This window comes from Oncorhynchus keta, chromosome 19 (genome assembly GCF_023373465.1).
Source record: "Oncorhynchus keta strain PuntledgeMale-10-30-2019 chromosome 19, Oket_V2, whole genome shotgun sequence".
Lineage (NCBI taxonomy): Eukaryota > Metazoa > Chordata > Actinopteri > Salmoniformes > Salmonidae > Oncorhynchus > Oncorhynchus keta.
This window is the reverse complement of record NC_068439.1, coordinates 49,610,004-49,637,875: the sequence shown is the minus strand read 5'-3', so window position 1 is coordinate 49,637,875 and position 27,872 is coordinate 49,610,004. Positions and strand designations below refer to the sequence as shown.

The window sequence follows — 27,872 nt, the reverse complement described above, 5'->3', positions numbered from 1 at the left end:
GGCATAGGCAAGATACAATAGATGGTATAAAACACAGTATATACATATGAGATGAGTAATGCAAGATATGTAAACATTATTAAAGTGGCATTATTAAAGTTACTAGTGATCCATTTATTAAAGTGGCCAATGATTTCAAGTCTGGATGTAAGCAGCAGCCTCTCCGTGTCAGTGATGGCTGTTTAACAGTCTGATGGCCTTGAGATAGAAGCTGTTTTTCAGCCTCTCGGTCCCAGCTTTGATGCACCGGTACTGACCTCACCTTCTGGGTGGTAGCCTGATTAACAGGCAGTGGCTCGGGTGGTTGTTGTCCTTGATATTTCTGGCCTTCCTGTGACATTGGGTGCTGTAGGTGTCCTGGAGGGCAGGTAGACCGCACCACCCTCTGGAAAGCCTTGCTGTTTTGGGCGAAGCAGTTACCATTTACATAAGTATTCAGACCATTTAATCAGTACTTTGTTGAAGCACCTTTGGCAGCAATTACAGCCTTGAGTCTTCTTGGGTATGACGCTACAAGCTTGGCACACTTGTATATGAGGAGTTTCTCCCATTCTTCTCTGCAGATCCTCTCAAGCTCAGGTCTCTCCACCAGAGATGTTCCATCGGGTTTCAATCTAGGCTCTGGCTGGGCCACTCAAAGGACAAGAGGCGGCAGGGTAGCCTAGTGGTTAGAGCGTTAGGCTAGTAACCGGACGGTTGCAAGTTCAAATCCCCGAGCTGACAAGGTACAAATCTGTCGTTCTGCCCCTGAACAGGCAGTTCACCCACTGTTCCTAGGTCGTCATTGAAAATAAGAATTTGTTCTTATCTGACTTGCCTAGTTAAATAAAGAAAGGTAAAATTTCAAAACCAAAATAAAACATTCAGAGACTCCAGAAGCCACTTCTGTGTTGTCTTGGATGTGTGCTTAGGGTCGTTGTCCTGTTTGAACATGAACCTTCGCCCCAGTCTGAGGTCCTGAGTAGTCTCCCAGTCCCTGCTGCTGAAAAACACACCCACACTTCCTCTGCCATACTTTCCTCCAGATGTGACGCTTGGCATTCAGGCCAAAGAGTCCGGTCTTGGTTTCATCAGACCAGAGAATCTTGTTTCTTATGGTCGGAGAGTCCTTTAGGTGCCTTTTGGCAAACTCTAAGCGGGCTGTCATGTGAATTTCACTGAGGAGTGGCTTCCATCTGGCCACTCTACGGTAAAGGCCTGATTGGTGGAGTGCTGCAGAGAAGGTTGTCCTTCTGGAAGGTTCTCCCATCTCAATAGAGGAACTCTAGAGCTCTGTCAGAGTGACCATCGGGTTCTTGGACACCTTTGTCACTTTGGGTTTTTGGCCAGGACAATTCCTTCAACCTCATGGCTTGGTTTTTGCTCTGTCAACTGTGGGACATTAATTATATAGACAGGTGTGTGCCTTTCCAAATCGTGTCCAATCAATGGATTTACTACAGGTGGACTCCAATCAAGTTGCAGAAAGGATGATCAATGGAAGCAGGATGTACCTGAGCTCAATTTCGAGTCTCATAGCAGAGGGTCATTTACTTATGTAAATGTGATATTTTTTATTTTTTTAAAATGTATAAAAAACTGTTTTTTGCTTTGACATTGGAGTATTTATTGTGTGTCGATCGATGAGGGAAAATGTGTATGTAATACATTTTAGAATAAGGCTTTAATGTAAAAAATGAATACTTTCCTAATGCACTGTATCCTCTAAACGCCGGCTTCGAGGGCATTATCAATTTTATGCAAAGGGTTACCAACATATTCAAATAATGGTTGACATATTTTCATTTTAAAAAAATATTTTGCTGAATTTATTCATACTATTTCATCCTTCCACAAGATATTGTCCCGACACAAATCTGGGGTTCATACCCAAGCCGGCTGGTCATTTGTTCTATGGGTTCGGTTGCTTAAAGCGCGACCCAGTCGTTCAGTCTTTTTGTTCTGTACACAGTCGTTCATTCTAAATGTTCCATTGCCATACTGGCTGACGTTCTTATCCCTTGCTTGCTAGCTAGCCAACTATGGCTAACTTACAGTCACAGCAAAGGTCAAAAAGAATAACAACAGTCGCATTCACAGTAGCTGTTTTCCAAATGACATTTATTTGCATAGAAACTGTGCTCTCTCGTCAGGGTGATGTTGTTCAGAGGAGCTAGCCAACAGCACAGCCTAGACAATCACTTCCAACTGAAGCTGTAAAGACTGCAAACTAGCTGCACTTCGTTTCGTTTGATCTTTTATTCAATTGACATTTCTTTGAAAATATCCATAAAAATGATGCCAGCTGATTCATGATTTCGACTGGCTGAGAAATGCTGCCTGCCTGTCTGCCTCGTCCCAACCCCGACACGTTCGTTACTATGGGACAGCTGGAGAACTCATTTTTAATATCGAAACAATGTTGCAAATGTCGGAGAGCGAGACAGCAAGGTTTATACAAATCTCCTCTGTTGAAAACAACATGTTCGTCTAAAGGAAATGTAAGATAATGTCTAGATGCTGTTTATAGTGGAGATCATGTTTAAAACGGGCCTTGCTTGGCTGATGAGACAGTGGATTGCGCCGACATATGGCATAGAGTAAATGGGCATTTTAACGTCATAGTATATTGTGGAATAGACCAATCACCATTCAGGACCCACCCGTTTGCATAATGTTGTAGAACGTGAGCTGTGAATAAAGACAATAACACCGTTCACACTGCCTACTAGGTGGATATCTGGTCGTTGGGCATCATGGTGATAGAGATGATCGATGGGGAACCCCCGTACTTTAACGAACCCCCTCTACAGGCCATGAGGAGGATACGAGACAACCTGCCCCCACGGCTAAAGGAGTCACACAAGGTGAGCAGGGTTCATTTTTTAATTATCATTTTAATTGGCACATTTACAGACATTTTATTTGATGTCAGTTATTCCCCCAAATCAAATAAATAGTCATGTGTTATTTTTCTCTCCTTCAGGTATCATCGGTTATGAGGGCCTTCCTCGACCTGATGTTAGTTAGAGAGCCGTCTCAGCGAGCCACAGCCCAGGAGCTGCTCCAGCACCCCTTCCTCAAGCTCTCGGGCCCCCCATCTTGCATCGTCCCCCTAATGAGGCACTACCGCCACCGCTGACCTGACCTCCCGCCACCAGGGCGGCGCCACAAACCCTGCCAAACAAACACCCACATGACCTGAGAGACTACGCCACTAAAACAAACACTCACACCTGTAACCGAGCAGTAGTTTAGCTAGAGGAATTATTTACAAAGAAAAGATTAAAGAGAAACATGATATCTTCTATTTTGAAAAATACTATATAAAGTTCAACACTGGAGCATAGGGGACTGTACTGTAGGAGTCTCTTCTTCAGTCTTCTGTGGCAGGCTTATTGCTTATACGGGCGCCAAATGCTAACAAATGCGAGCCTCTTGGTTCGTACTCTTTGGCTTCACTAGGCTGCTAGACCAGTAGGGTGGGTCGTCCCAGTGCAGTTTCCTCTCTTACTAGGCTGTCTGTGAGTCCTGTAGAGTTGTACTGTAGTAGCCATCGACTAGAGTGTAGACGGTGTGCAGTGATCAGCTGACACTGCCTGGCTGGCAGCCGTGTTGTGGTACCTATGAGACACGCCCACCGCCCCCAGACATGAGCATTAGATCTCAGAGCAATCAGGAAGCAGCATTTGGTGTTGACGAGTATTTGGTGATGTCTGAGTGGGGGCGGTGTGGGTGTGTCTTAGTCTGGCTAGAAGACAGGCTGTTCGCCTATTGGTGGAATAAAAACATCGCTCTCTTCACTTCTCTTTTCTCACACTAACAGTGAAAATGTATTTTAGAGAAATATGTAAGTTTTTCTGTACAGTTTTGATAATTTGCAGTATTTTATTGTGTCGTGACCATTGTGATATGGGCAGTAAATTACATAGAAATCAGAGTTTCTGCGAAGATCTTTCCTACTGTTTATAATAATAATCCATTTTTTCATTAAGAATTTAACCCCTAACTGTTACGAAAATGAATATGAATATATTTATTATCCCACATTTGTGGACAGAACCTCCATTGAGTGTGGAAAAAGGGTAAAGGCCAGAATTTTGTATGCTGTTTTAAAGTATTTATTTATTTTTTTGAATTGAAAGGTTTATTTTTTGGTAGTGTGGCCTTTCTTTTTGTTTTACGTTTATAAATATCAACAGCCAGACAAACAGTGATGCTGGTTATATCATACAAGCAATACCCCAAGCATATACATCATCACCATCTTTATAAAAAATGTCATTTTTTACAAATCCCACGTAGCACTGTTTGAGTGGAAAGATAAGAGAAGATATCAGTTTATTTGTAAAAGAGACATTTATTCTTTAACCATCATGACACTCCTATAAATTCAATGGACACTCATCCAAGACTCCTATAGCAATATCTGAGCTTCTCAGTTTGATACACACAGTGGTAAAAGGTCTGTTTTTCTACTCTCACACATCCTGGCTGCCATCTGTTCCTTATCTCTCTCTCTCTCTCTCTCTCTCTCTCTCTCTCTCTCTCTCTCTCTCTCTCTCTCTCTCTCTCTCTCTCTCTCTCTCTCTCTCTCTCTCTCTCTCTCTCTCTCTCTCCCTCTCCCTCTCTCGCACACACACACACACAAACAACTGTGCCGCGATCTGATTCTCAGTTCTAATTGGAAAGTGTAACCCCATTTTGTTTTTAACACATCATTCACTGTGAGATGTAAATATGAACGTGTGTGTGCGTGCGTGTGTGCGTGTGTGTGAGAGCTGGTTTCGGGACTTGAATGAGTACTACTATCCGTGGTGTTGCTTGTACAGTGATATTGCATGTTTGTTATCAGTGAAGCTGGTTTCAATTAAAAAAGCCCATTAAAACATTGACAAGTGTAGCATGTGTTTTTCCACAATCTCATCTGTACAAACCCAGGGTCAATCCGAGGGCCTTTAAACCCACCATCAGATATTTACAGAGAAAATGAATACAAAATACACATTCTTGCATGTTGATGTACAGGTAAAAGAATCAAGAATAGTTCAATTAATTTCAAATAAGTGCACATTTAATCCCGATAATTCACAATTCTAAAAGTATGTTTGAACTGAAATATCGATGTTGGTGTAGGAGTCTGACTGCAGGCTTATTGCTTCCTGTTTTGGTCTTATCCAATAAATTGAATTTTTCCAGTGGCCAGTGGCGTTGCAGCTGCACTTGAGACCACCGCTGACCACTGTCCTGTGGTTCTGAACGTCAGATCGCGAGGTTCCCAGTTCACTGCTGTCCATGGTGCTGATATCTCCCATTGCCGCTAGTTGCTTGTTGTTTAAGCTATATCCCACCTTGTCCACATAACGCTACAGATGACCAATAATTATGTTTTTGCCCATCCCTGATACCAAATACCAAACCATGGGTTTTAATTGAATATGCCGCTAAACATAAGTAATAATGTTTAGCGGGGCACTTCAATGGACACTGGTGTATCTCCAAAATAGCCTTGCCTCTTTAGCTGAAACGACTAGAGGACTAATAGATAGATACGCATCACATGACTAGAAAATATAGGAGGCCATTGTTTTCTCCCCTCTTCTTGTGTGGAAGGAACTATAATAGGATATTGATTTGGTTTGACCCATAGAGATAGATAGAGGACTCATCTTTATGTCTGTGTCATTATAGCATCTGTGACAGCATGGGCAGCGCCATTGAGGCTACAACTCATAGGAATCCCCACCCAGTTGACTACTTTGACTACTTTAAAATGGCGGAAGCATGGTGGAAGCACTCAATGGTGCTGCCCATGCTAAAACAGCCTTTTGGCCACCAAAGGCCTCTATCATTCTCTATGGTTTGACCCAGGAGAATAAAAATCCTCTTTCACAAGAAGAAACCTTAAAAGGAAGACAGGCAATGCAATTTATGGAAGACGGGTAATGACATTTTTGGATTACCCAAACTCTGTGAAGTAATTTGATTACATTCAGCTACTTTTTGGATTTCTTTCACCTTAAGAGGCATTAGAAGAAGACAAAAAAAATATGTTAAAGGCGATATGATTAATGATGTCTTTGGTGTTCAAACAAAGAGTTGTGGATGTCACGCATGCTCCATTTATTTTCAATTGGGACTTGCTCATATCGCGTTTCCTCTGACGGCCCAGTGTCAAACGGCGAGATCAATACTCCATCTCCGCCTCGACGCCTTGGCCATGCCATGCCGGACAGGAGCATCGATCACCCAGGTTCAGACGCAGCTCTCAGCCACTCCCATGGAGGACTCCTGGTTAAGACGTTGATGAGTGTGATGAATGTTTTACCCCTCTCCCATCTAATTTCAGTGTTTAAGTCCATTCAGTGCGACAATGTTTTATGTTAAGTTCTCATGTTCGGAAATATTTGGCAACTGTAGTATATAAAAAACCGGCTACTGAAATGTATTTTACGATGCCTAATCCAACAATCTGAGCGAATGAAAGCTGTCTTAATGTAGTAGACAAGTTTGATAGCGAGCATACACAAAGAAAGCATGAAAAACAGGCTTACACCGGTTTAGGATATCTCCTGTAAAATTTATTTCAGTGAACATGAAAGTAGCATCAGCATAGTTTTCTATGCATAGTCTTTCTGAAAATAGTGTACATTTATTATTTTTAAATCTTAAATATCTTTGCACATTTCTTTCACAATGATAAACACAATGATAAACTTATTCTGACATTCTGATATGAGATAAATGTATTAAATATATTTTTTTTTGGGGGGGGGCACGTTTTTACAGACCATGTTGTCCTTCTTTTTTAAATTTACGTTTCATATTTTTTTGACATAATCGACATAATTCCATCGAGTCAGATCTGGAAAATGATCCGTCATTACCAAAGTAAAGCATTTACTGCAATGATTTATTTTTCATGATTTCTGAAGTTCATTGAAACACCTGCACAGTGTACATACACACCACAACACCGTCCACTTTCACCACTATGGTTGCATTCTAAAACAAAAAGTTAAAACTGGATTCCGGAAAGTAAAATCTTCAGCTGAACATTAACTCTGGACCTGCTAACCTGCAAGGTTTCTTTTGTAGCTCGTTGACAGAAAAGACAGAGACACGTGATGGGGGGGATGATGACAAAAGCGCAGGCCTCTCGACCAAAAAAAACGGAGATTTCTGGACAGCAGAACACACAGGGGTGGAACGCTAACTGAAGGGGAAAAAAACGCGTGCGTAAATCGAATGTTGCGCAAGTCTCCAAAGGACTTCAATGCAGGATTTTAACGAGAACGCTCCAAATTACGCACACGTATCTCAAGTTAGCCATATCGCAAGTTAGGCCTCCATAAAGTTATGGCCTACTCTCTCCAATATATGGGGAGTTCAGAGCAAGGGAAGTCACATTGGTTTGACTTTGGAGAGGCAGGAGCGTTGTGGTTATAATTGTAGTCTAGTACCATTTTTTTATATCCTTGAATGGAGAGTAGTCATGTCGTCTTGTTTTTAATGTCCTATATCCTTGAACATGGAGAGTCGTAGTGATTTGTAGTGTCTGATTCCTTACATGTCTTGGACATCATGTTGTGCTTGTTTCAATGTCCTATTACCTTGTACATGGAGAGTCATTGTGTTGATGATGATGTAATGTTTGATTCCTTAGATGCTCTTGAACATGGGGAGTCTTGGAATGTTGTTCTACTGTACTATCCTTGACCATGGAGAGTTGTCATATAGTGTTTGTTTCAATGTCCAGTTCCTTACATGTTCTTGTACATGGACCGGTCGCGGGGCAGCTGTGGCTGGGTGACAGCGGTCAGTTTGAGGTGGAAGTGGTAGACGGACAGTGTGATGACGATGATGAGGCCCAGGATGAAACCCAGGATCAGAGGAAGAGTCTCCTCCAGCTGTTCCCGCTGGTCCGTGATGCACTTATAGGCTGCAGGGTGAAACACACACACAGAACACATTAGTGTGTGTGTGTGTGTGTGTGTGTGTGTGTGTGTGTGTGTGTGTGTGTGTGTGTGTGTGTGTGTGTGTGTGTGTGTGTGTGTGTGTGTGTGTGTGTGTGTGTGTGTGTGTGTGTGTGTGTGTGTGTGTGTGTGTGTGTGTGTGTGTGTGTATGCGTCTGTCTGTCTATCTGTCCATATGTGTGCACATGTGTGAGTGTGTTACCCACACACATACATACACACACACACACACACACAGTTCTATCTACACATGGGTTTGCGGCTAAAGCTACATGAATGGCCTGCAAACCTAATCCTAACCTAAACCCTAACTGTTACACTAACCTAACTATAACCAATAATGAAATGCAAAATGAGTTCACTGGTCAGTCAGGTCCCTTTAGTTTTTCCCATGCCCACAGTGAGAAGATTCTCCTCTATGTGAGAGAGCCTTCACATGACCTCGCTGATTAATATTAGATCAAAGGTCAACACATAATAATATGAGGTCAACATGTCCCAGAAACAGTCTCACTGGTCTCTAAATTAGAAAGTGTCATATTTAAGGGCAACAGTCAGGCAGGGCATTAAACTAGTTTAGCTCATATAAGGTAAGCGATATGTCGTACTGTTTACATGTACTATAGCCTTCTGATGTCCTGGATCATGGGATGGATTTTATGTTTATGTTTTCAATGGTGGCCTTCTCTGGTGGTTTGCAGATTTTCGAGAATGTAGCTTTAAACGTGAATATAGTATGTACCAGATGAAAGGCCACTGTACACCAAGGGTTAATAAACACTATAGTTGAAGGGCACCGTAGCAAAACGCAGTCTAGTTTACTGCAGTCCAGAGAGAGAAGAGTGATAGCCTTTAGAGGACACAGTGACTGACAGTATATATCTAACTACAGTCGTGAAGTCTGCATTGAGGACAGGGCTATAACTACAGCCATAAAGTCCTAATGACCTCTCTCACGTTCCCCTCTATCTATCTCTCTCTTCTCTCTTTTCCTCTCTTTTCCTCCCTCCCTCCCTCCCTCCATCCCTCCGTCCCTGCCTGCCTGCCTCCCTCCCTCCCTCCCTCTGCAGCCATGCTCTTCAAACTGCAGCAACCAGCCCCCACAGAGAGAGAGAGAGAGAGAGAGAAGGAGGGTGAGGGAGGGAGAGAAGGGGGGCGCAGTTTGTAGGGGTTGTGAGATAAGTTCTCCAATACTACTGCACGGTAACCTCTCATTATCATCATCATCATCATCCTCACTAGTGTCATATCTCTCCTCCAGGTGACAACCTTTATTATATGGGGCTGTACATTTGACATGGGTGGGACATTTGCTGATTTTGCAACATTTGCCATGAGCGGAGTACCACCGGAGGTTGTTGTGCTATACCTTCACTGAACATGGCCGGTATGATGTCATGGCTAGATCATGTACCTTCACTGAACATGGCTGGTAATGATGTCATGGCTAGATCATGTACCTTCACTAAACATGAAGTCTGAGTTGATGTCGAAGGGCTGGATCTGAATGTCACTCATGGCGACAGTCACTCCCTTTTGGTGGTCACTGGAGATGAGGGTGAGTGTCTGCTTGGCCTCGCAGACATAAGAGTGGCCAGCAGGGGTCACTAGCGCTGACAGACCGTGGGAGCTGGCTGTGTGCTTCCCAGCTAGATGGAGAGATGGGATAGGAGGATGCAGTACGTGAGGAAACATACTATATGGGTAGGTTGGTCTCAAAGAAGAGCACAGGAATTCCCACAAGACTGACAAAGTGAGACACACAGCTAGCCAGACAGACAGACGTGCGGACACAAACAGGCAATCCTGAACGCACACACACACGCACATCTACACATGCACACACAAGCATGCATGCATTTCATACAGAGAAACACAAAAACGCAACATGTATAGAAATAAGTCAAATAAAGGCTACAAAATATTGAAATAAATTTGGAATAATAGAGTATTCATATGAATATTTATGAAATCATTTGGAACAAATATCGAAATGTAACAACGTTTAAGTATAAAACGTATTAGGGCTATAGGAATCACTTAGTTTCTACACGCAGGTAAAACGGACACTGCGGCAGATGCACACCAATAGCGTGTCCAGAATAGACGGGCTTTTTATCCTGCAAAAAAAGTCACATTTTTTCTTTCAATAATTCCGTGTTCAACTTCTGCCTGTCCCGTCATGAGTTTTAAAATGTGAATTAATACTGAATCCAAAAACTGTGCTGTTGGGGTAGGCTACGGGAATTTCAACATTAGCTCATCATATGTCTAATCGAAATGACTGGAATTGATCAAAAGTGACGAAAAAAAAAAAACTATAAAACAGGAACATCATAATAATAATTATAAGAAGAAGAAGGTTTTGTAGAAGAAAAATATATTTAAAAAAACTCCGAAATAAGGCCTAAGTATGTAAATTGCCTTTCTTTATTGCACACGTTTAGTGCAAATATAAAATTATTATTAAACGAAACCATTTTGCAAAACATACACAGAAAACGCTGAGTGGGATATAAATGCTATACTCACGGTTGTATGGGTTGATGAAATGCGTTTTCTCCGAGGTGTCATAAACAAACTGCAATTTGCTAATCTTCCACACCTCATCTCCCTTGTCACGGGTTTCCTGTCACACACACACGCGCACACACACACACACACACAGTCATCACCAGCAGAAGAAGAACATTACGGATGTTATGTGTAGGCGTTGTTATCTAAACATATTTTTTACAAGAATCCCACACGGGATAAACGCTCTTAATGATTTTGGGTAATTGTAATCAGACGCGGTTGCCTACTGACTGTTTCACAGTAGGGGACAAACCTTGACGAAGTTAATGCGGAGTGTGTAGGCCTTATCCTTCCACGAGATGTGTATATCGGCGTCCTGGCTCCCGCATTTCCCTTCAATGTCTGCCCCGCGAGGCAGAGCCAGATACGCATTCTCCGTGATGAGCTGCAGAGAACAGAAGGGCAACAAACACCAATGTGTGATTGATTGTGATTGGTCACATGCGTTTCTCAATAGACTAGTCTTCTTTGATGATAATATGGACTTGTTTCACACTGGCACGAAGTTGCTACAGTCGACCAATACGGGTTTCCAAAATATCAGCACATCATTTTACGCACAGTCCACCGCGCGCAATACCGTGCGTGGCATGAGTGCCCCATGTGTGTCTAAATGAGAGTAAATTCTCATATACAGAAATGTGTCAGTGTCAGTCTAAATTGACAACCGAAGTCTGACGGGCTGTGTCCACCCACACATTCCCAGCGGTATACTAGGCTATTATAGTGAGGATACGGTCCAAAAGGTAAGTGCCATGAAAAGTAGTGTTAAACTAACTGTATTATCTACGCAGTTGTATATGAAATCTTGACTTGGACACCATACATGCGAAGTTTTAAAAAAAAGAACACAGAGCCATGAAATATTGGAGTTGCTACTTACGTCTATCCCGTTGATCGCGAGGACGTCGAAGGGGACCGTGAAGCGGACAGCGAACTCGACCATGAGGCAGGTGGTCCCGTTCTCCCGGACCACGAAGATGTCTTTGTCTGGGTTGGTGGACAGACCGGAGAGATTCTCTCCCTCTTGCTCAGCCGTCACGGTCAACCGGGCCAGGATCCCTGAAAACGGGGTGGTACTGTGTAAGGGTCACGTCAGCAGTATAGAGTACAGGGGTTAGTAGAGTGGCAAACACATGGCCGTTTATATGTTGTTGTTTTGCGTCATCGATATTGCAGTGAATATCCCCAAACATGTGACGTCTGCAGAAGGAACAGAATCAAATAGAATATGTAGGCAATAGTATAATGAAAGATGGTTCACAGGAATGTGTTTTACTGCCAATGCTCTTACAGACTGGAGTGCATGCCATGCAACATGCATGATCAGCAAAACCAGGCAGCCCGAAGACTCACAGATTAGACTCTAAAGGGCTTCTCGTCTCCCCAGAAGAAAACTGTTGGGAGCCATGAATGAGGACCTATAGCTTCGCTTGAGTACATTTGCCCACTTAGATGGAACAATACCCAGCTACATGACACGGACGTAGTATACATTTTAAATCTCACCGCATGTCTATGCTAGAAAAATGGGCAGGACATAGAGGTGGGTCTAATACATGTTATAATAATAGTGACTTGCATTTGAGTATTCTTCTCACAATGAGCTTTTCACTGCACTGACGTTGAATACAGGTAGGGGATGTGCTACTACGCACACACTGAACAGGAATGTCCCCCCCCCCACACACACACACACGCACACAAACACACACATGCGCACACACACAAAGACAGCCAGACACGCAGGCTGCTTTGTGCAGTCACGACCGAAATATCGTATGCAACACACGCGCGCGCGCACACACATGCACTCACACACGCACGCACGCACGCACACACACACACACACACACACACACACACACACACACACACACACACACACACACACACACACACACACACACACACACACACACACAGTCGTCGCTTACCGAACAAACGTAGCAGAAGTCCTGCGCTATCCAAGGTGCTGAATCTGAGCCGCTCCATTGTACTGGATCCAGGCACTGAAACGGCTAACTGGCGGGGTAGCCTGTGTAGTGAACCCGCAAAGAAAGAGAGAGAGGGAGAGATTGAAAGAAAAGAGAGAGAGAGCGAGAGAGAGAAATAAAGAAAGCAATGAGGGATCCCGCTGCTCAGCGTCAGGTAGTCACGCTCATATCATCGCGAATGCAGCAAATCTCCAGGTGGACGTGAGAGAGATAGCATCCGGTTTGCTGCGCATTAAAATGCCACAGTTGTTCAGTTGCCGCTTTCTGAACACCTTGTACTGCTCTAGACTCTCTCCGCGCTCTGAATTCAGTCGATGAGAGAGCTTTAGGTGAGCGTCGCCTGCGGCAATGCAGAGTTTCCCCTGTACATACCAACAGATAGACAGTGCGCCGGTAACAACGCTCTGGGTGACTCACGTGATTCACCGGGGGAAGAAGTTCAGTTTCTGTCCCGAAGTTTGTTTCTTCCAAAGAGCTTCGCTGCAGCAACCGCAGCTAGTCCCGCAATGCTTCTGTTTCCATCACTGTGATTGCAGCTGAGGCGTGTGTGTGTGTGTGTGTGCGTGTGTGAGGGGGATCGTTGCTACCCCCTCCTCTCTGCTTCTGAGCAAGATTGCAGCTGCTGTGGTGTATGTGCGTGCGTGGATTGCAGTCTGGCAACGCGCTCTCTCTCACACACTGCTTAGTGTGTGTGAACTCAGGCTTGAGGACACCCGCGCAGTGTCCTCCTCTCACACCTTTGCCAAAGACATTGTTCATAATATACAGCGTACATACATACCCTTGACTACCGTGTGTGTATGATTAAAACAATTCTAAACGTCACTAAACATATGAGTCGAAAAGAATGAGTATGTGTGTGATGTGTCAGATGATGTTAGACTTTATCGCTTGTAATCCGGCAATAGTGGACATTGTCCGTAAATGCTACTGACTCAGAAAAGAATAGCTGACAGAGTCAAAACTCTGTCAACCGTTCAGCTGTGACAGTTGACACTCCTATGCTCAAGTCACCTCCACCCCCCCCCCTTTTCCACTTCACAAACACAGGCAACAATAAAGTCTGCATCATACAATGAAAAAAATATTCCTATAACGCCCTGTAAATGTGATAGCATTCTCAGTAATACTTGACCCAGTACTCAGAATGACCCAGTTTTCTAAAGTCAAGGTTTTGTGAGGGTTTTATAACTTACCAAGGAGCTTGACGTTGATGAAACACACACACATTCTCTCTCCTCCAGAGAATACAAACCCTTGCCATTTCTAAATGCAAACGAATATGTATTTATTCATTCATCTTAATATTTCACAATTTAAGAATATAATAATTAAAATATAATTAGAAACGCAGTCCCATGAAAACGATTTAAAGAAATGTCATATCTATTGATATTTCACAACCGTTATGAATAGCTATGCGGGTGATGGCGTTTGCTATTCATAGTACATGTACATCATCTTTATGGTAGCACAGGAATCCTCGTTGTGCTTGAGGCTTCCCCGTGCATATGCCTTACGTTTGTCCCACCCCCTTCCCAACACTATACAAGGGGGCAGTGTGTGTAGCTTTTTGTTCCAGTCCAAAACAGTACTAACACACCTGATTCAACTAATCTCATAGTCCTCAATCTAAAATCACGAGTAGGTTAGTTTAATCCAGTGTTTTAGTAGGCCTAGTTCTGGAATAAAGGCAGTGGGAATAAAAGCTTGCAAATACTTCGGCTCTCCAATGGGACACTGGGCTATTTACGCATGGCGCACAAGACATACGGTTTAATAAGAATGGGCCGTTTTAAAATTGAAGTCCAGCTCGCACTTCACGGCGCTTATGCTCCCCACCTGAGGGTGTTTTGTACTCAGCGGAATTCCTCGCGGTGAACCTGAGGCGGGATCTCCTCCACACGCGACCTCCTGCGCCTCCTTCCCGCTCTGTTTAAACGCGGAGAAAGTAAATCTCCGTAACAGTTTGTTGCCCAATACTGTTAAAGTCGTTGAGGAGCTGGCAATAGGCAGTGTAACATCTACAATGTTGGTGTTGGCAGTTGGCGGAACGTTTCTCCACATAGTTTTGAACGGTCAGGTAGCACAGGACTGATACTTGTAGGCCAGGGGTGTCAAAGTCAAATGGACGGAGGGCCAAATAAAAAATTTAGCTACAAGCCGAGGGCCGGACTGTTCGAATGTTCATTGAATTTTTTTTAAATGAGGCATATAGTCTAGTGAACCTAATTGAACCTACTGAAAACCTAACAAATATATTCCAATATGATCAGATAAATAAAGCAATATTTTCTTATGGCTCTGTCAGTAATCTTTAATTTTCAACAGACACAAAAGACAAATTTCCTTTATATAAAAATCCCCATAACATGAACATTAAATGAAAGAAACCGGTATTCAAGGCACCATCAGTAGCCTATATTTTCTATTTTAGCAAAAGTGGGCTAAATTTACTTCAAAGAAAAAAACAATAATAGCAATTTTCTATCATCCACTCAACTGAAATATTTTTAAAATATAATTGGATTGAAATACAATAAAATAAAGTGCAAAAATCTATTAATCAAAAACAACACTTTGTTTAAGGAGAAGTAACATGCAGTGAAAACAAATATTAAACTTTAACTTTTAAACTTGAACTGAGTAAAAACTCTAAATATGTGATTGCACAGTAATGTTCACTTGTTTGAGGTTGAGGGTGATACTTGGTGGTGTCCCATCTTTTCCACAAGTTCATCAATGTTCGGGGTAAGGCTCTGAGCTGAGGAAATCCTCAGAATTGAGTGGAGGTGTTCAGCAGTAAGTCGACTTCTGTGTGATGTTTTGTTCAAGTTCATCAAAGAAAACAGTTGTTCACACAGGTATGTGCTGCCAAACATAGACAACGTTTGAGCAGCCTGGATGCGCAGCTGGGGCATTGTGTCGGGGAGGAAACGGGCGAACTCCGCAGCACCCACTGCCGCATATTTTGCCCTCAGTGCATCATTGCATTGGAGGTCAATCAACTCCATTTGGAGGTTTGGTGGTGAGCTTTCCACGTCAACAGCAAATGGGTTACCGAGCAGTTCCAACCTGCTTTTTTGTGCTTCAAAGTCAGCAAATCGGCGTCGAAAGTCAGCGGCAAGCATACCTATTTTATCAGCCAACTGTGCGCTCGGGAACGCACTGGTAGAGAGCTTCTCTTTCATGGTCTGGCAGCTGGGAAAGTGGCTCAAATTTTCTTTCCGCATCTGCGTCTCCCACAGAGTCAGTTTGGTTTTAAATGCCTTCACTGTACTGTACATATCAGAGATGACACGATCCCGACCCTGCAGCTGCAAGTTCATTGCATTCAGATGACTCGTAATGTCACACAGAAAAGCCATTTCACACAGAAACATTTCGTCTCGGAGTTGTGTTGTGTCTTTCCCTTTGCTGTCCAAGAACAGACAAATCTCCTCACGAAGCTCGAAACATCTTTGAAGCACCTTTCCCTGGCTTAGCCATCGCACCTCTGTGTGATAAGGCAAATCACCATGCTCCGTTTCTAACTCCGTCAGAAATGCCTTGAACTGGCGGTGATTCAAACCTTTGGCTCTGATAAAGTTAACTGTGCGCGTGATGATGCTCATTACATGCTCCATTTTCAAGGCTTTACCGCACAACGCTTCCTGGTGTATGATACAATGATAAGCTGTCAGCTCACCTGTCGCGTTTTCCTCTTGCATCTTTTCCCGTATCTTCGCCACCAGTCCGCTCCTGTGTCCACACATCGCAGGTGCTCCGTCGGTTGTCAAACCCACGAGTTTTTCCCAAGGCAGCTCCATCTCATTTACACATCTTGACACCTCTTCATACAAATCATGCCCCGTAGTTGTGCCATGCATAGGACGTAAAGCCAAAAACTCCTCTGTCACGCTTAGGCTGGAGTCCACTCCGCGGATGAAAATTGACAACTGGGCAATGTCAGAAATGTCGGTGCTCTCATCCACAGCCAAGGAATATGCAATGAAATCTTTTCCCTTTTTCACAAGCTGCTCTTTTAGATTGATGGACAACTGGTCTACTCTCTCGGCAATGGTGTTTCTGCTCAGACTCACATTTAAAAAGAGTTGCCTTTTTCTGGGCAAACTTCGTCACAAACTTTAATCATGCAGTTTTTGATGAAATCCCCCTCCGTAAATGGCCGGGCTGATTTAGCGATCTCTTCTGCCAAAATAAAACTGGCCTTGACAGCAGCCTGGCCTTGTGATTTGGCTTTTTGAACAGAGCCTGTCGAGATTTGAGGCCTCGTTTTAATTCCTCTGCCTTTTGTAGCCTTTGTTCCATGTCCATATTCTTGTTTTTGTCCGCGTGTTTCGTTTCATAATGTCGTCTCAGATTATACTCTTTCAGTACCGCCACACTTTCTCCACACAGAAGACACACAGGTTTTCCAGCTACCTCCGTGAACAAATACTCCGACTCCCACCTTGTTTGAAACCCCGGTTCTCAGTGTCCACCTTCCGTTTTGCCATTTTTGATGGGTATCTGAAAGTTAATTTTACTGTGATGCTGACAACTGCTGTGCCAATAAATATTGAAATGAAGCAGCCTACTGCTCGGTGCGTCACCGTTGCATTGTGGGAAATGTAGTATTGGTGCGTGTAAAAGATCTGCGGGCTGCCGGCTTGCTGCGGTCTGCGGGCCGGTTCTAATAATAAATCAAGATCATCCCAGGGGCCGTAAAAAACCTTCTCGCGGGCCGGATGTGGCCCGCGGGCCTTGACTCTGACATATGTGTTGTAGGCAAACTGCACATTTTCTGTAATAGCTTTCTTCAAATCGCCTCATATTAAAGTCAGGTGCTGTTTTCAGTTTGTCCTTATCCGATTCTTCTTTTCCTTTGTTACATGTGAGGGCAGTTAGTAGGATACCAAGACGAGAGGCAGTTGGCGCAGCTAGTGACGCACAGCTTTTGGTGGTATTCAGGGTGTTGTCAGAGCTGGTGAACTTACCCCCAGGTTTGGTGACCTTACAGACGTTTTTCGGGCAGGTCAGGTTGTTAGATCGAGGAGGGGGGTTGAGGGTGAGGACAACCGAGAACAAACATACCCTGTGGGTATGCTGTCAGTCTCTCTCAAACTCCTCAATGGAATCCATTGACAGTAATTGACTCTTTAAGACCAGATAATTTACTCTCTGACCCGAAGCCCTCGGGAGCCATGTGATGTCCCGTACACGCTTTGGAGACACGCCTGAAGAACGTCTGGTATCTTAATGGGATCCAATAACTTTCTCACCAACTTCTCCTCGTTTACGTTACAATCCAAGCTGACATGGGAAGGACCATCTTTCTGACCCCCCAACGTCGTTCTCATTCGTTTTCTTTTGTTTGTTTGTAACTTGTGAGCGCATAAAAACAGTCTGTGTGGCCGAAAAACTTTGCCACCTCCATCGCCGAGTTACCGACTTTATTCTGTCGGAAGCCCCAGTCTCTTGAAGGCTCTCACCAAAAACGTTGAGTGACCTGTCACCGCCGCGCACATCAGCGCAGTTCCCCCACGCGTCAACCATCTCTAGATCTGCATTGTTACTCACCAAAATCTTCACTGCCTCCACAGGCAACCTTTTTCACATTAAGTAACTGAGCTCAGTGCAGCCACTCTCGTCTTGACAATTGACACTGGCGCCCCTATGGAGAACCATTTCTATAAAAGTGGACCTGGTCTGACAGTCGGGGAGCAGAACAGAGGAGATGAGGGGGATCTGCGCCCCCCCAGTTTTGGAGTCGGCAATTCTCCTATCCAGTGCGTCAAGAGAGCCCTCGCCAAGTGGACCTTATCCTTCAACATGGACTTGAGGGCGATTCTGGTGCTTGTTTGTCCGTTGGACTACTCCGGAAGTTTCAACGTCATGACTAAACCGATAGAATAACGTTGTAATGTAGGGATATGTTGGAGAAAAGGCCTTCCCTGTCAGGAAGAGCAGGTTTGGTGTAACCTCTCTCTCCCAACCTGATGCGCACCACTAAAACATACTGCCCCTCAAAGCGGTGTTATAGCGAAGAAACGCCATGGAGTTGCCAGGACAATGCTAACATCATTACCATACTTTTTCACGTTTTCGAATGGTAACACTAATAGTTTAATTATGAATAAAGCGCTTCAGATGCTGCACCGCCTGTTTGTATGTAGTGGTCTGGACGGCTGTAAATTAATTTATCGCTTGTTGAATCTGATTATTGAATGTGGAACGCGAACAGTTTCCACCGCTAGCTCCTGCCAGGGTTCATTGAGAGAGGCGTGTGTGCGTGACCCCCCCCCCCTCTCAGCCTTCAATGACACATACATCTTCAGTTGTCATCCTTTCACAAGGCAAGAACCAAGATATGTTTTTTTTTTACAATTACATAACATTTACATTCACAGGGATATTCTTGGGAGAGTTTCACACTGTTAAAATGGAACAGGTCGTACACTTTTGAACACTCCACAACCACCGGTTGACTGAAATGTACATCATTAAGGAATTGAGTGACCTGTTCCAAACACAGTAAGTCAGTCTGAATTCAAGGCCTGTACAGAGTTTGGTGGCGAAAAGGTGCAACTAAGTAAGTTCTCTGTCACTTGTGGCAGCCAGAGGAACAACAAACACAATTAACTCAAATCACACAAAAATAAGGAAAACATTTGATCAATTGTACCTGTTTTGGACATTTGAAAAGGTCCTGAGAATCATTTAAAAATATATATTTCCCAGCACTAGGAGCTAACTGATGATGCTCATAGGCAAAGAATGCTGCTCAGACCACTGCGCTATGGCAGTTCACAAGGCTCTAGCAAGACTCAAGAATACTGTGCATGCTGATTACACCTGATGGTAATAACAAGTCTGTTTTAATGGTTTTGTTTTAAGCCTTCCCCAATCCATAACCCTAACCTTAACCACTCCGAATGAATACCTAAACTTAAACCCTTTTGAGTTGTTTCTGTTTTAACCCTGTAACCAAGAGGAATTAACCCTGTAACCATGTGGAATTAATCCTGTAACCATGTGGAATTAACCCTGTAACCATATGGAATTAACCCTGTAAACAAGAGGAATTAACCCTGTAACCATGTGGAATTAACCCTGTAACCAAGAGGAATTAACCCTGTAACCATGTGGAATTAACCCTGTAACCAAGAGGAATTAACCCTGTAACCAGGTGGAATTAACCCTGTAACCAAGAGGAATTAACCCTGTAACCAGGTGGAATTAACCCTGTAACCATGTGGAATTAACCCTGTAACCATGTGGAATTAACCCTGTAACCATGTGGAATTAACCCTGTAACCATGTGGAATTAACCCTGTAACCATATGGAATTAACCCTGTAACCAAGAGGAATTAACCCTGTAACCATGTGGAATTAACCCTGTAACCAAGAGGAATTAACCCTGTAACCAGGTGGAATTAACCCTGTAACCATATGGAATTAACCCTGTAACCAAGAGGAATTAATCCTGTAACCATGTGGAATTAACCCTGTAACCAGGCTGAATTAACCCTGTAACCAAGAGGAATTAACCCTGTAACCATGTGGAATTAACCCTGTAACCAAAAGGAATTAATCCTGTAACCATGTGGAATTAACCCTGATACCATGTGGAATTAACCCTGTAACCATGTGGAATTAACAAATCCAAAAATAGAAGTTAATTACATAATACATTGAATTTGAGCAAAAGACCATTCCTCCAGCTCCTGTAGGTATCCCTACAGGCCAATAAACAAAGAGCCAAGACGACAGGTTTTATTTTACACCTGGATAGTTTATTGGTACACATACTATAAAACAGTATTAAAGGAACAGGGTAACAACAGTATTTTCATTGCTATAAGTTCGACAGTAGGCCTACGATATAAATACAAAAACAGTCACAGGATGGTCTGTATGTCGACAAAGCTACAGTCAAAATAGAAAAAAAAAGAGGATATACAAATCGTAAAGGAAATCAAAAGGCGACATTGTTCAGCGAAAATAATCTGCTTTCTCAACAAACTAGAGAGCAAAAGTTTACATGTAGTTACAGGTCACACATAACAGAAACATTCAACTAGTGCAAAAAACATATCGTCTTAAACTACACACTATATTTAATATATAATATATATATATATTTATATACCTTTATATAAATAACCCCTTATTTTGGCATTTATCATTCGTAAAATAATTTAAACGTCCTAGCAGACATTGAGTGGCACATATGAAAGCAATGGAATAAAATATAAAAGCACTTTTTAATTTTTTTTTTAAACTCGTAATTCTGCACTAGATATGTGGCGAGAGGGTTCGTTCCATGTAGTGTGAGGTGCTAGAGAGAGAGAGAGAGAGAGATAATGAAATGGACTGAAACAGAAAAGACGAGAGGAAAAGAAAGAGGACAAGGGGTTGATAATTGTCTTTCCCAGAAACCAACAGAAGTGCACTATTCCCCAGCCCTTGATTGACAGGGTCACCGGTGAACACCTTTTTGGTCAAAAGTAATTAACTACATACATTCCCATATATACAATACTCTCTCTACACCAGTTGAGTAAAACTACAGAATAATTATACAGCAGAATGTTTAAAAGTACAACAATCTGTAGGGGTTGTTGTCACTTATTGTGTATTTTGTGTAATATCTGTTTTGGTCAATCTTTGTGAGCGTAATGCCATGCAGTATGAACGCCTGGCCACACATTTGTCTGTCTGTGTACACAGTATATGCACACAAACTACAGTACCCATGATTACTTCATAACAACACTCCCACAATGCATCTCTCACTAAAAGGGCCGCCTGTCCAATACTGTCACTGCTAGAGGTTAGGCTACCCTTTACCCAAATCTAACGTTCACCATAAGTGGGATGAAACTATATCGGACCCTAGATCAGATGTTAGGCGCAACTTCATCCAACTCCATTGTGTCATCATGGCTGAGACACAGCGACCTATGAACCTCTGTTAAGTCCACCTTTACTGTCTCTACAAAACCAGAAACAACAACAAACTGGTACTTCTTGTCCTGACATGGTCTGTTTTGATATTCACTCCGATATCCAATGAAGTGATTTTCTACACAGCTTGGCTTCATCACCGATAACACGGCACAGGAATATCTGGTTAGAAATTAAATCAACTAGAAACGCTCGCACAACATACTGTTCTGAGCTGCCAAGGGATGTGTCGCCAGCTAGCTCAGAGGCCATTAAAGGGAATTAATAAGCATGTAAAAACCATGTAATAAGCCTGTTATTACCATACCTAATCCCCCTGGCTATGGCACAGGCAAGAACAGTACAGGGATTATCTTGCAGCTGAGGTACAGTCAGAAGTGCATCTCAGAGCGCACACCATTTTTAAACAATGTTTTCATTACTGAGGAATAAGCAGAGCTTATGTGTAAGTGTTATGTGTAAGTGTTTCACTTACATTAGGCTGCTGTACTTATCGGGAGTCAAAGGGTCTATGAAAACACATTGTAGTGTATAGATTGTTGAAAATGGGTCCACGTTGGGAGTTTATGAAGACTTATTACGTTTGCCATTGACGAGTACAATACATTAACTGGTTATTTCTGAAGTGGCTAGAGAGGCCAGTGAAGGAACACGGGTCGATACAGTCATACCCCTTGCATACACTTCTGGCGGTGTGAAAGAATCAAAGAATCTCAGGTGTAGGCTTTAGGTTTCTTTGGGGTGAGGGGTGGGAATCATATAATACACATTCTGATGAAATAAAAAAAGTGTGTGCATGAAGGACAAGCCGCAGTGTTAAGGACTACCTGGACGTTGGGTTTGGGTTTTTTCTCCGAACACCGTTCATCCAACGTTTGTCTTCATCTTTTTTTTAAACATTTTTACATTCTTATCAAAACACAGAGAAACCTAGTGCACTGCTACATATTCCAATTCGGTTATGATGGCCTACCACATATAAAGTGCTCAGGACATTTCTTCAACTCTTGTGTAGCATACAGTATAATTCACATATTTTGTGCTGACATAAAATTCATAACTAATATATATGTATTTTCCCCGTCCCGTATTCTGGTGCTGTTATTGATACCCGGTACCATTAAAAATACAAAATAAAAGTCTTAAAAGAGTTTGAACAGAAAACATGATCTGTTAACTTCGGTTTGAGCCGTCATGACAACAGAAAGAGCAGACGTGATAGTACGTGTGTGTAAGTGTGTTGTCTGTATCGTTATGTATGTGTACAGTGACTATTGATAATATCTGCAAACATTGCTTCCATTAAAAACAGATTTAAAAAAAAGAAAGATGGATGGATGGATGGAGGTGTATAAAAAGCAGATCCGGGAATGGTAGAGTGGTGGAAAAATGGAAAGGTGAAGGTTGGTTGTGTCTCTCAATGTTTCGGATGTCCCGTCCACCTTCCAACAGCAGTCGCTCGTCATACTGTCAATCACTGGTCTGCACCAATGGCTCCGCAGCACAGGGGAGCTGGGGATGTCTCAGAGTGGGGTTTTAAGTGGAGGAGTGGTTGGAGTGAAGGAGGGCAAGGTTTGGGAATAGCACGTGGGATAACTCTGTAACTGAGAGGGTGGTCAGAGATGGGAGGACAGACCCTGTGTGGGAGTGGTTCATTGCAGAGGGAGATATACAGGGATAGAGAATTATGAACTATGACAATATTGCAGGTTTGAAAGTCAGAATCTAGGGTGTGTGTGTGTGTAGTGGGGTGTGTGAGTGTGTCTGGGTCTCTGTGTGAGTTGTTTGATAGGGCAGTGTCTGTGTGTGTGTCTCAGGTGCTAGTGGGGGTGTTCAGACCACTGTGGCTGGTCTGGGCAGTGTGTGTGTGTGTGTGTGTGTGTGTGTGTGTGTGTGTTTCTGTGTGTGTCTCAGGTGGTGGGAGTGGTTAAACCACTGTGGCTGGTCTGCGGTCCATCTCCTCCTCCAGCTTCACCATCTGCTGGATGTCCTTGGCCTAGAGGGAACCAACACACACACACACACACACTGTTACACACACAAACTGTTACACACACACACCTCCCAATGCAAGAATCCACACACAGACTCCTACCAAAGGCAGGTACAGGATTCGACAGTGTACTACAGCAGTACAGTCATTTCTTGATGGAGACTACACTAACAGTACAACTACATAAACTAGGCCCGGTCCCAAATGAACCCTTCCTGTCCTGTCCTAGTGTTGCAGCATAATGTGACATGATATCCAGGTGTCAGGAAGACTCGCAGTGATTAGCCGCAATGGAACGTCTCCTGGGTCGTTGTGCTTTTTAATGCTCTTATGACTCATCATAATGATCAATGACTCATGTAGACAGGACTGACTGCTGACACCCTGAGTGCTGCATGTTAAAACAAAGACGAGCTCTCTCTCGCTCTCTTTCTTCCCCCTCTCTCTCTTTTTCCCCCTCTCTCTCTCATAGAATAACATATCATCTGTAGGTAGAAAGGACCTGCAGCGAATCCACTTGAACTAAACAGAGCAGATACCATCAGATTCAACAGAAATAGGGAAACTGGAGTTGAAAACGTTGACCAATCAAAGCAAAGTGGGGGAGGGGACAGGGAGGGACTGGGAATATCCAATGACACACACAGGTAGACCTGTGGTCACTTCAAGAAAGGTCGAAAGGAAGGAAGCATCATTAGTATTGGAGCAGGGTGTTACGGTGGTTGCTCAACTAAAAGTTTTTCTGCGGGACTTAGAGGTAATCTGTGGTTTAGTACAGTACCCTGTGTCACTGCTTCATTGCTCCAGACCAGCACAAGGGGGAGTTAGAGGACTGATTATGCTTTTGGGTCCCAAGGCGCAACTGTGTCGCTAAAAATACACTTGTTGTTTTGTTACTACTTGTCAGTATTACCTACTAAAACTGTTGTTACACTAAGGTTTTTATTCAGAGAGAAACTTAGACTACAATCAGGGTGCAGAAATGTTCGGATTATTTTGTTCTTACTGTAGTACTGCAGACCTACTACTAAGCTATTATTATTAATTAATTTAGAATTATATAAGAGCCCCTTAGATATTCTCAAAGATGTATTATGAACCCTGTTTTTCACAAGCGTAGCAGGCTGTAAATTCTGCAAACAACATTTCTAGTAGGACAATATATATTGGTCATGGCTCCCGAGTGGTACACAATGGGATTGCCTTGCTGTATCCACTGACTAGGGAAACGCTGACTAGGGAAACGTTCAAACTAATACAATATAACTATTAATTGTCAGACTGCAGAGATGCTTAATAAACAAATGCAGGTGGCTTCTATCTTCAAAATGCTTTAAATGCTTTATTATCCAAATGTTTAAAATGTGTGTGGGCGACCTCATGCAACCGCAAAATGTCAGATGAAGCATATACTGCATGTACTGTAGTGTTTCTTCATCAGCATCTTTATGCTTTCGTTAATAAAATAATGATTAAAATACTCTCAAAATGCAGATGTTTATTTCCTTACGGATCCATAGCGAATTACTGTGGGAATAAATATCACTGAATGACAGAAATATTGGAACAAAGTAGGCTAATGAAGGTAAACAAATTGTTGCTTACTGGAAAATACCAAATACACACAGTCACGTTGTACAGCGCCATTATGGCTATTAGCAGGGCTATTCGAAGGTCAATAGACTTGTCTAGAAGGAGGGTAGGGGGAGAATTCTAATTTCAAATGCATTTCTTAGTTAGGTTGGCTGCATCACAACCGGCCGTGATTGGTTGCAATTTCAGTTTAATCCACGAGAAAAGACGTAACAAATAATACAACAAATATTGTCTCTACCGGGAGACCCACGAGGCGGCTTTAATTTAGAATCCTCCAATCCTCTCAATGTAATTATTGGCGGAGAGTCACGTCATTGAAAAAAATATTTTTAGATATACTGTAGGCCTACCGTAGGCGAAGTTAGTCTCACTAGTGTTGAGTAATGTGCTGTTAAAAGTGGTGTGGGTCTAATTGATAAAAAACAAACATATTGAAGTTAGAAGCAACAGGATTTGAAGCAATAAGTGTTTCGGCATCGTTTCGCGCTGCTCTGAAACAAGCATGGGAACTGGTCTTGATAAAGCAATGAGATTTTGATTTTCACTGACTCTCCGTTTGGGTATTCGTTACACTACAATTAGGGTGTGGAAATGTTATGCTCTTAGAACTATAGCCTACTCCCGACGTCACGTTGTAAAACGCCATATTTTCCTAACGGAGTGGTGCAGCGGTCTAAGACACAGTCTAAGAGACACAAACTGCCTTGCTACAGATGCTTGTTCGATACCTGTGCCGGCCGCCACCGGGAGACCCATGGGGAGGCTTTTGGTTCCTCTCCCTCTAAAAACAGAAATAAATAATTCTGAATAACAAACTGGCTTTATACACAAATTAGTGAGAATGTCTCATCCCATGTTCAAGAATGGCCTTTTTCCTCGCTCACTCTAGGTTAAATGAAAACCAAATAATCTCGAAAATATATATATATATATATATTTTTAACCAAAGCGATCATTATACTATTAATTCATTTACAATTATATTAAAGCCCATTAGATATTCTCACAGACCACATTTGCTACAACAACAAATACCCCTTAGATATTAACTTCTTGGTGACAGGAGGGCAGTATTGAGTAGCTTGGATGAATAAGGTGCCCAGAGTAAACTGCCTGCTACTCTGTCCCAGATGCTAATATATTCATATTAGTAGTAGTATTGGATAGAAAACACTCTGAAGTTTCTAAAACTGTTTGAATGATGTCTGAGTATAACAGAACTCATATGGCAGGCGAAAACCTAAGACAAATCCAACCAGGAAGTGGGAAATCTGAGGTTTGTAGTTTCATTTAAGTGATTGCCTATCCAATATGCTGTATCTATGGGGCCAGATTGCACTTCCCAAGGCTTAGAATAGATGTCAACAGTCTTTAGAAAGTTGTTTGAGGCTTCTATTGTGGAAGGGTGTCGAATAAGAGCTGTTTCAACAAGTGGACTAGGCTGAGGCCAATCAGTTGTTTACTGCATGGTCACGCGGCCGTGCCTTCTTTTTCCTCTGTAATGAATACGCTATTGTCCGGTTGGAATATTATTGAAGATTTATTATAAAAAGACCCTAAGGGTTGATTGTAAACATCGTTTGACATGTTTCTACAAACTGTAATGGAACTCTTGACTTTTCGTCTGGATTTTGCGCTTGCGCATTGTGCCTTTGGAAAAGTGAACTAAACGTGCAAACAAAATGGATGTATTTGGACATAAATATGGACGTAATCGAACAAAACAAACATTTCTTGTGGAAGTGGGAGTCCTGGAAGTGCATTCCGACGAAGATCAGCAAAGGTCAACTTTTGTTGACTCCACAACTTGGCGGGTAACTGTATGGCTTGCTTTTGTGGCTGAACGGGTTCTCAGATGACTGAATATTGTGCTTTTGCCGTAAAGCACTTTTGAAATCTGATACAGCGGTTGCATTAAGAACAAGTTTATCTTTAATTCTATGTAAAACATGTATCTTTCATCAAAGTTTATGATGAGTATTTCTGTTATGATGTGGCTCTCTACAATTTCTCCGGATGTTTTGGAGGCATTTCTGAACATGGCGCCAATGTAAACTGCGGTTTTTGGATAGAAATATGAACTTGATCGAACAAAACATTCATGTATTGTGTAACATTGAGTCCTGGGAGTGTCATCTGATGAAGATCGTCAAAGGTTAGTGAATAATTTGATCTATATTTCTGCTTTTTGTGAAAATGGCTGAAGGCTTTCTGTGACTAGTTGCTGACCTAACATAATGGGATGTTCTGCTTTCGCCGAAAAGTTGGATTAATGAGAAGTCTTTCTTTAAAATGGTGTAAAATACGTGTATAGTTGAGGAATTGTAATTGTTTTGAATTTGGCGCCCTGCAATTTCACTGGCTGTTGGCGAGGTGGGATGCTAGCATCCCGAACAATCCCAGAGAGGTTAATTTAGAATCCTCCAATCCTCTTATGCTCTTAGTACTGTAGCCTCCTCCCGACCGTCACGTTGTACTGCGCCATATTTTCCGTTCCATCCTAACGGAAACCCTGATGGTTTAGTTTTTCCTGTAATAGAAACACCTTAATATTAATCAAATTAATTCAGCTAAATTTCTTAAAATCAATCCCATATACTTTGTTCTTGCAAAAAAGGTTTTACATTCTATAGTAATGCCAATATTGAAGACTTTCAAATGCATCTCAAAGATGCCCTCTGGTGGTCAAACTAGCACTAACTAGCATTAATGGTAAAAATGGCTGACAATTAAATAGCGTGCCATAGAATTCTGCAGCAGCCCGCAAGGTGTGCTGCAGTATGACACAACTTTTAGAGGAG

At 42.6% G+C, this 27,872-nt stretch overlaps 3 protein-coding genes across 12 annotated transcripts in view; 1 reads left to right on the top strand and 2 right to left on the bottom strand.

The window, feature by feature from the left end:
• LOC118398411 (serine/threonine-protein kinase PAK 5) overlaps positions 1 to 4,904 on the top strand; it is a 120,436-nt gene extending 115,532 nt beyond the window's left edge. For 2 of the 3 annotated variants that reach the window (XM_035793709.2, XM_035793710.2), the window contains exons 11-12: positions 2,712 to 2,846; positions 2,966 to 4,904. In XM_035793709.2, coding sequence (XP_035649602.1) covers positions 2,712 to 2,846; positions 2,966 to 3,121 — 291 coding nt within the window. In that variant the 3' untranslated portion in view covers positions 3,122 to 4,904. The remainder of the gene's footprint in view (positions 1 to 2,711; positions 2,847 to 2,965) is intronic. The other variant, XM_035793713.2, reaches the window with a different exon arrangement.
• Positions 4,905 to 6,514: 1,610 nt separating this feature from the next.
• Positions 6,515 to 13,187, bottom strand: LOC118398423 (lysosome-associated membrane glycoprotein 5-like). 2 transcript variants are annotated; one of them, XM_035793744.2, is made up of 7 exons: positions 12,947 to 13,187; positions 12,470 to 12,570; positions 11,416 to 11,594; positions 10,786 to 10,917; positions 10,488 to 10,584; positions 9,416 to 9,604; positions 6,515 to 7,921 (listed from the first exon to the last, which is right to left on the bottom strand). In XM_035793744.2, exons 2-7 carry the CDS (start codon positions 12,525 to 12,527, stop codon positions 7,743 to 7,745), a joined length of 834 nt encoding a protein of 277 aa, XP_035649637.1. In that variant the 5' UTR covers positions 12,528 to 12,570; positions 12,947 to 13,187; the 3' UTR covers positions 6,515 to 7,742. The 2 variants fall into 2 exon arrangements, with proteins under 2 accessions (XP_035649637.1, XP_052326680.1); XM_052470720.1 differs by lacking the exon at positions 12,947 to 13,187 and having other exon boundaries at positions 12,470 to 12,925.
• A 7,099-nt stretch (positions 13,188 to 20,286) lies between these two features.
• LOC118397711 (1-phosphatidylinositol 4,5-bisphosphate phosphodiesterase beta-4-like) overlaps positions 20,287 to 27,872 on the bottom strand; it is a 167,067-nt gene continuing 159,481 nt past the window's right edge. For all 7 annotated transcript variants that reach the window (XM_052470717.1, XM_052470711.1, XM_052470710.1 and 4 more), the window contains one exon: positions 20,287 to 23,478. In XM_052470717.1, the coding sequence (XP_052326677.1) occupies positions 23,410 to 23,478 (69 nt within the window). In that variant the 3' untranslated portion in view covers positions 20,287 to 23,409. The remainder of the gene's footprint in view (positions 23,479 to 27,872) is intronic.

Coding starts and splice junctions, on each gene's coding strand:
- LOC118398423 (XM_035793744.2), bottom strand. CDS start 12,527: ATGGAGCGGCTCAGATTCAGCACCTTGGATAGCGCAGGACTTCTGCTA. Junction 11,595..12,469: donor ACTTCTGCTACGTTTGTTCG/GTAAGCGACGAC, acceptor CCCCGTTTTCAG/GGATCCTGGCCCGGTTGACC. Junction 10,918..11,415: donor TCGCGATCAACGGGATAGAC/GTAAGTAGCAAC, acceptor TGTTCTCTGCAG/CTCATCACGGAGAATGCGTA.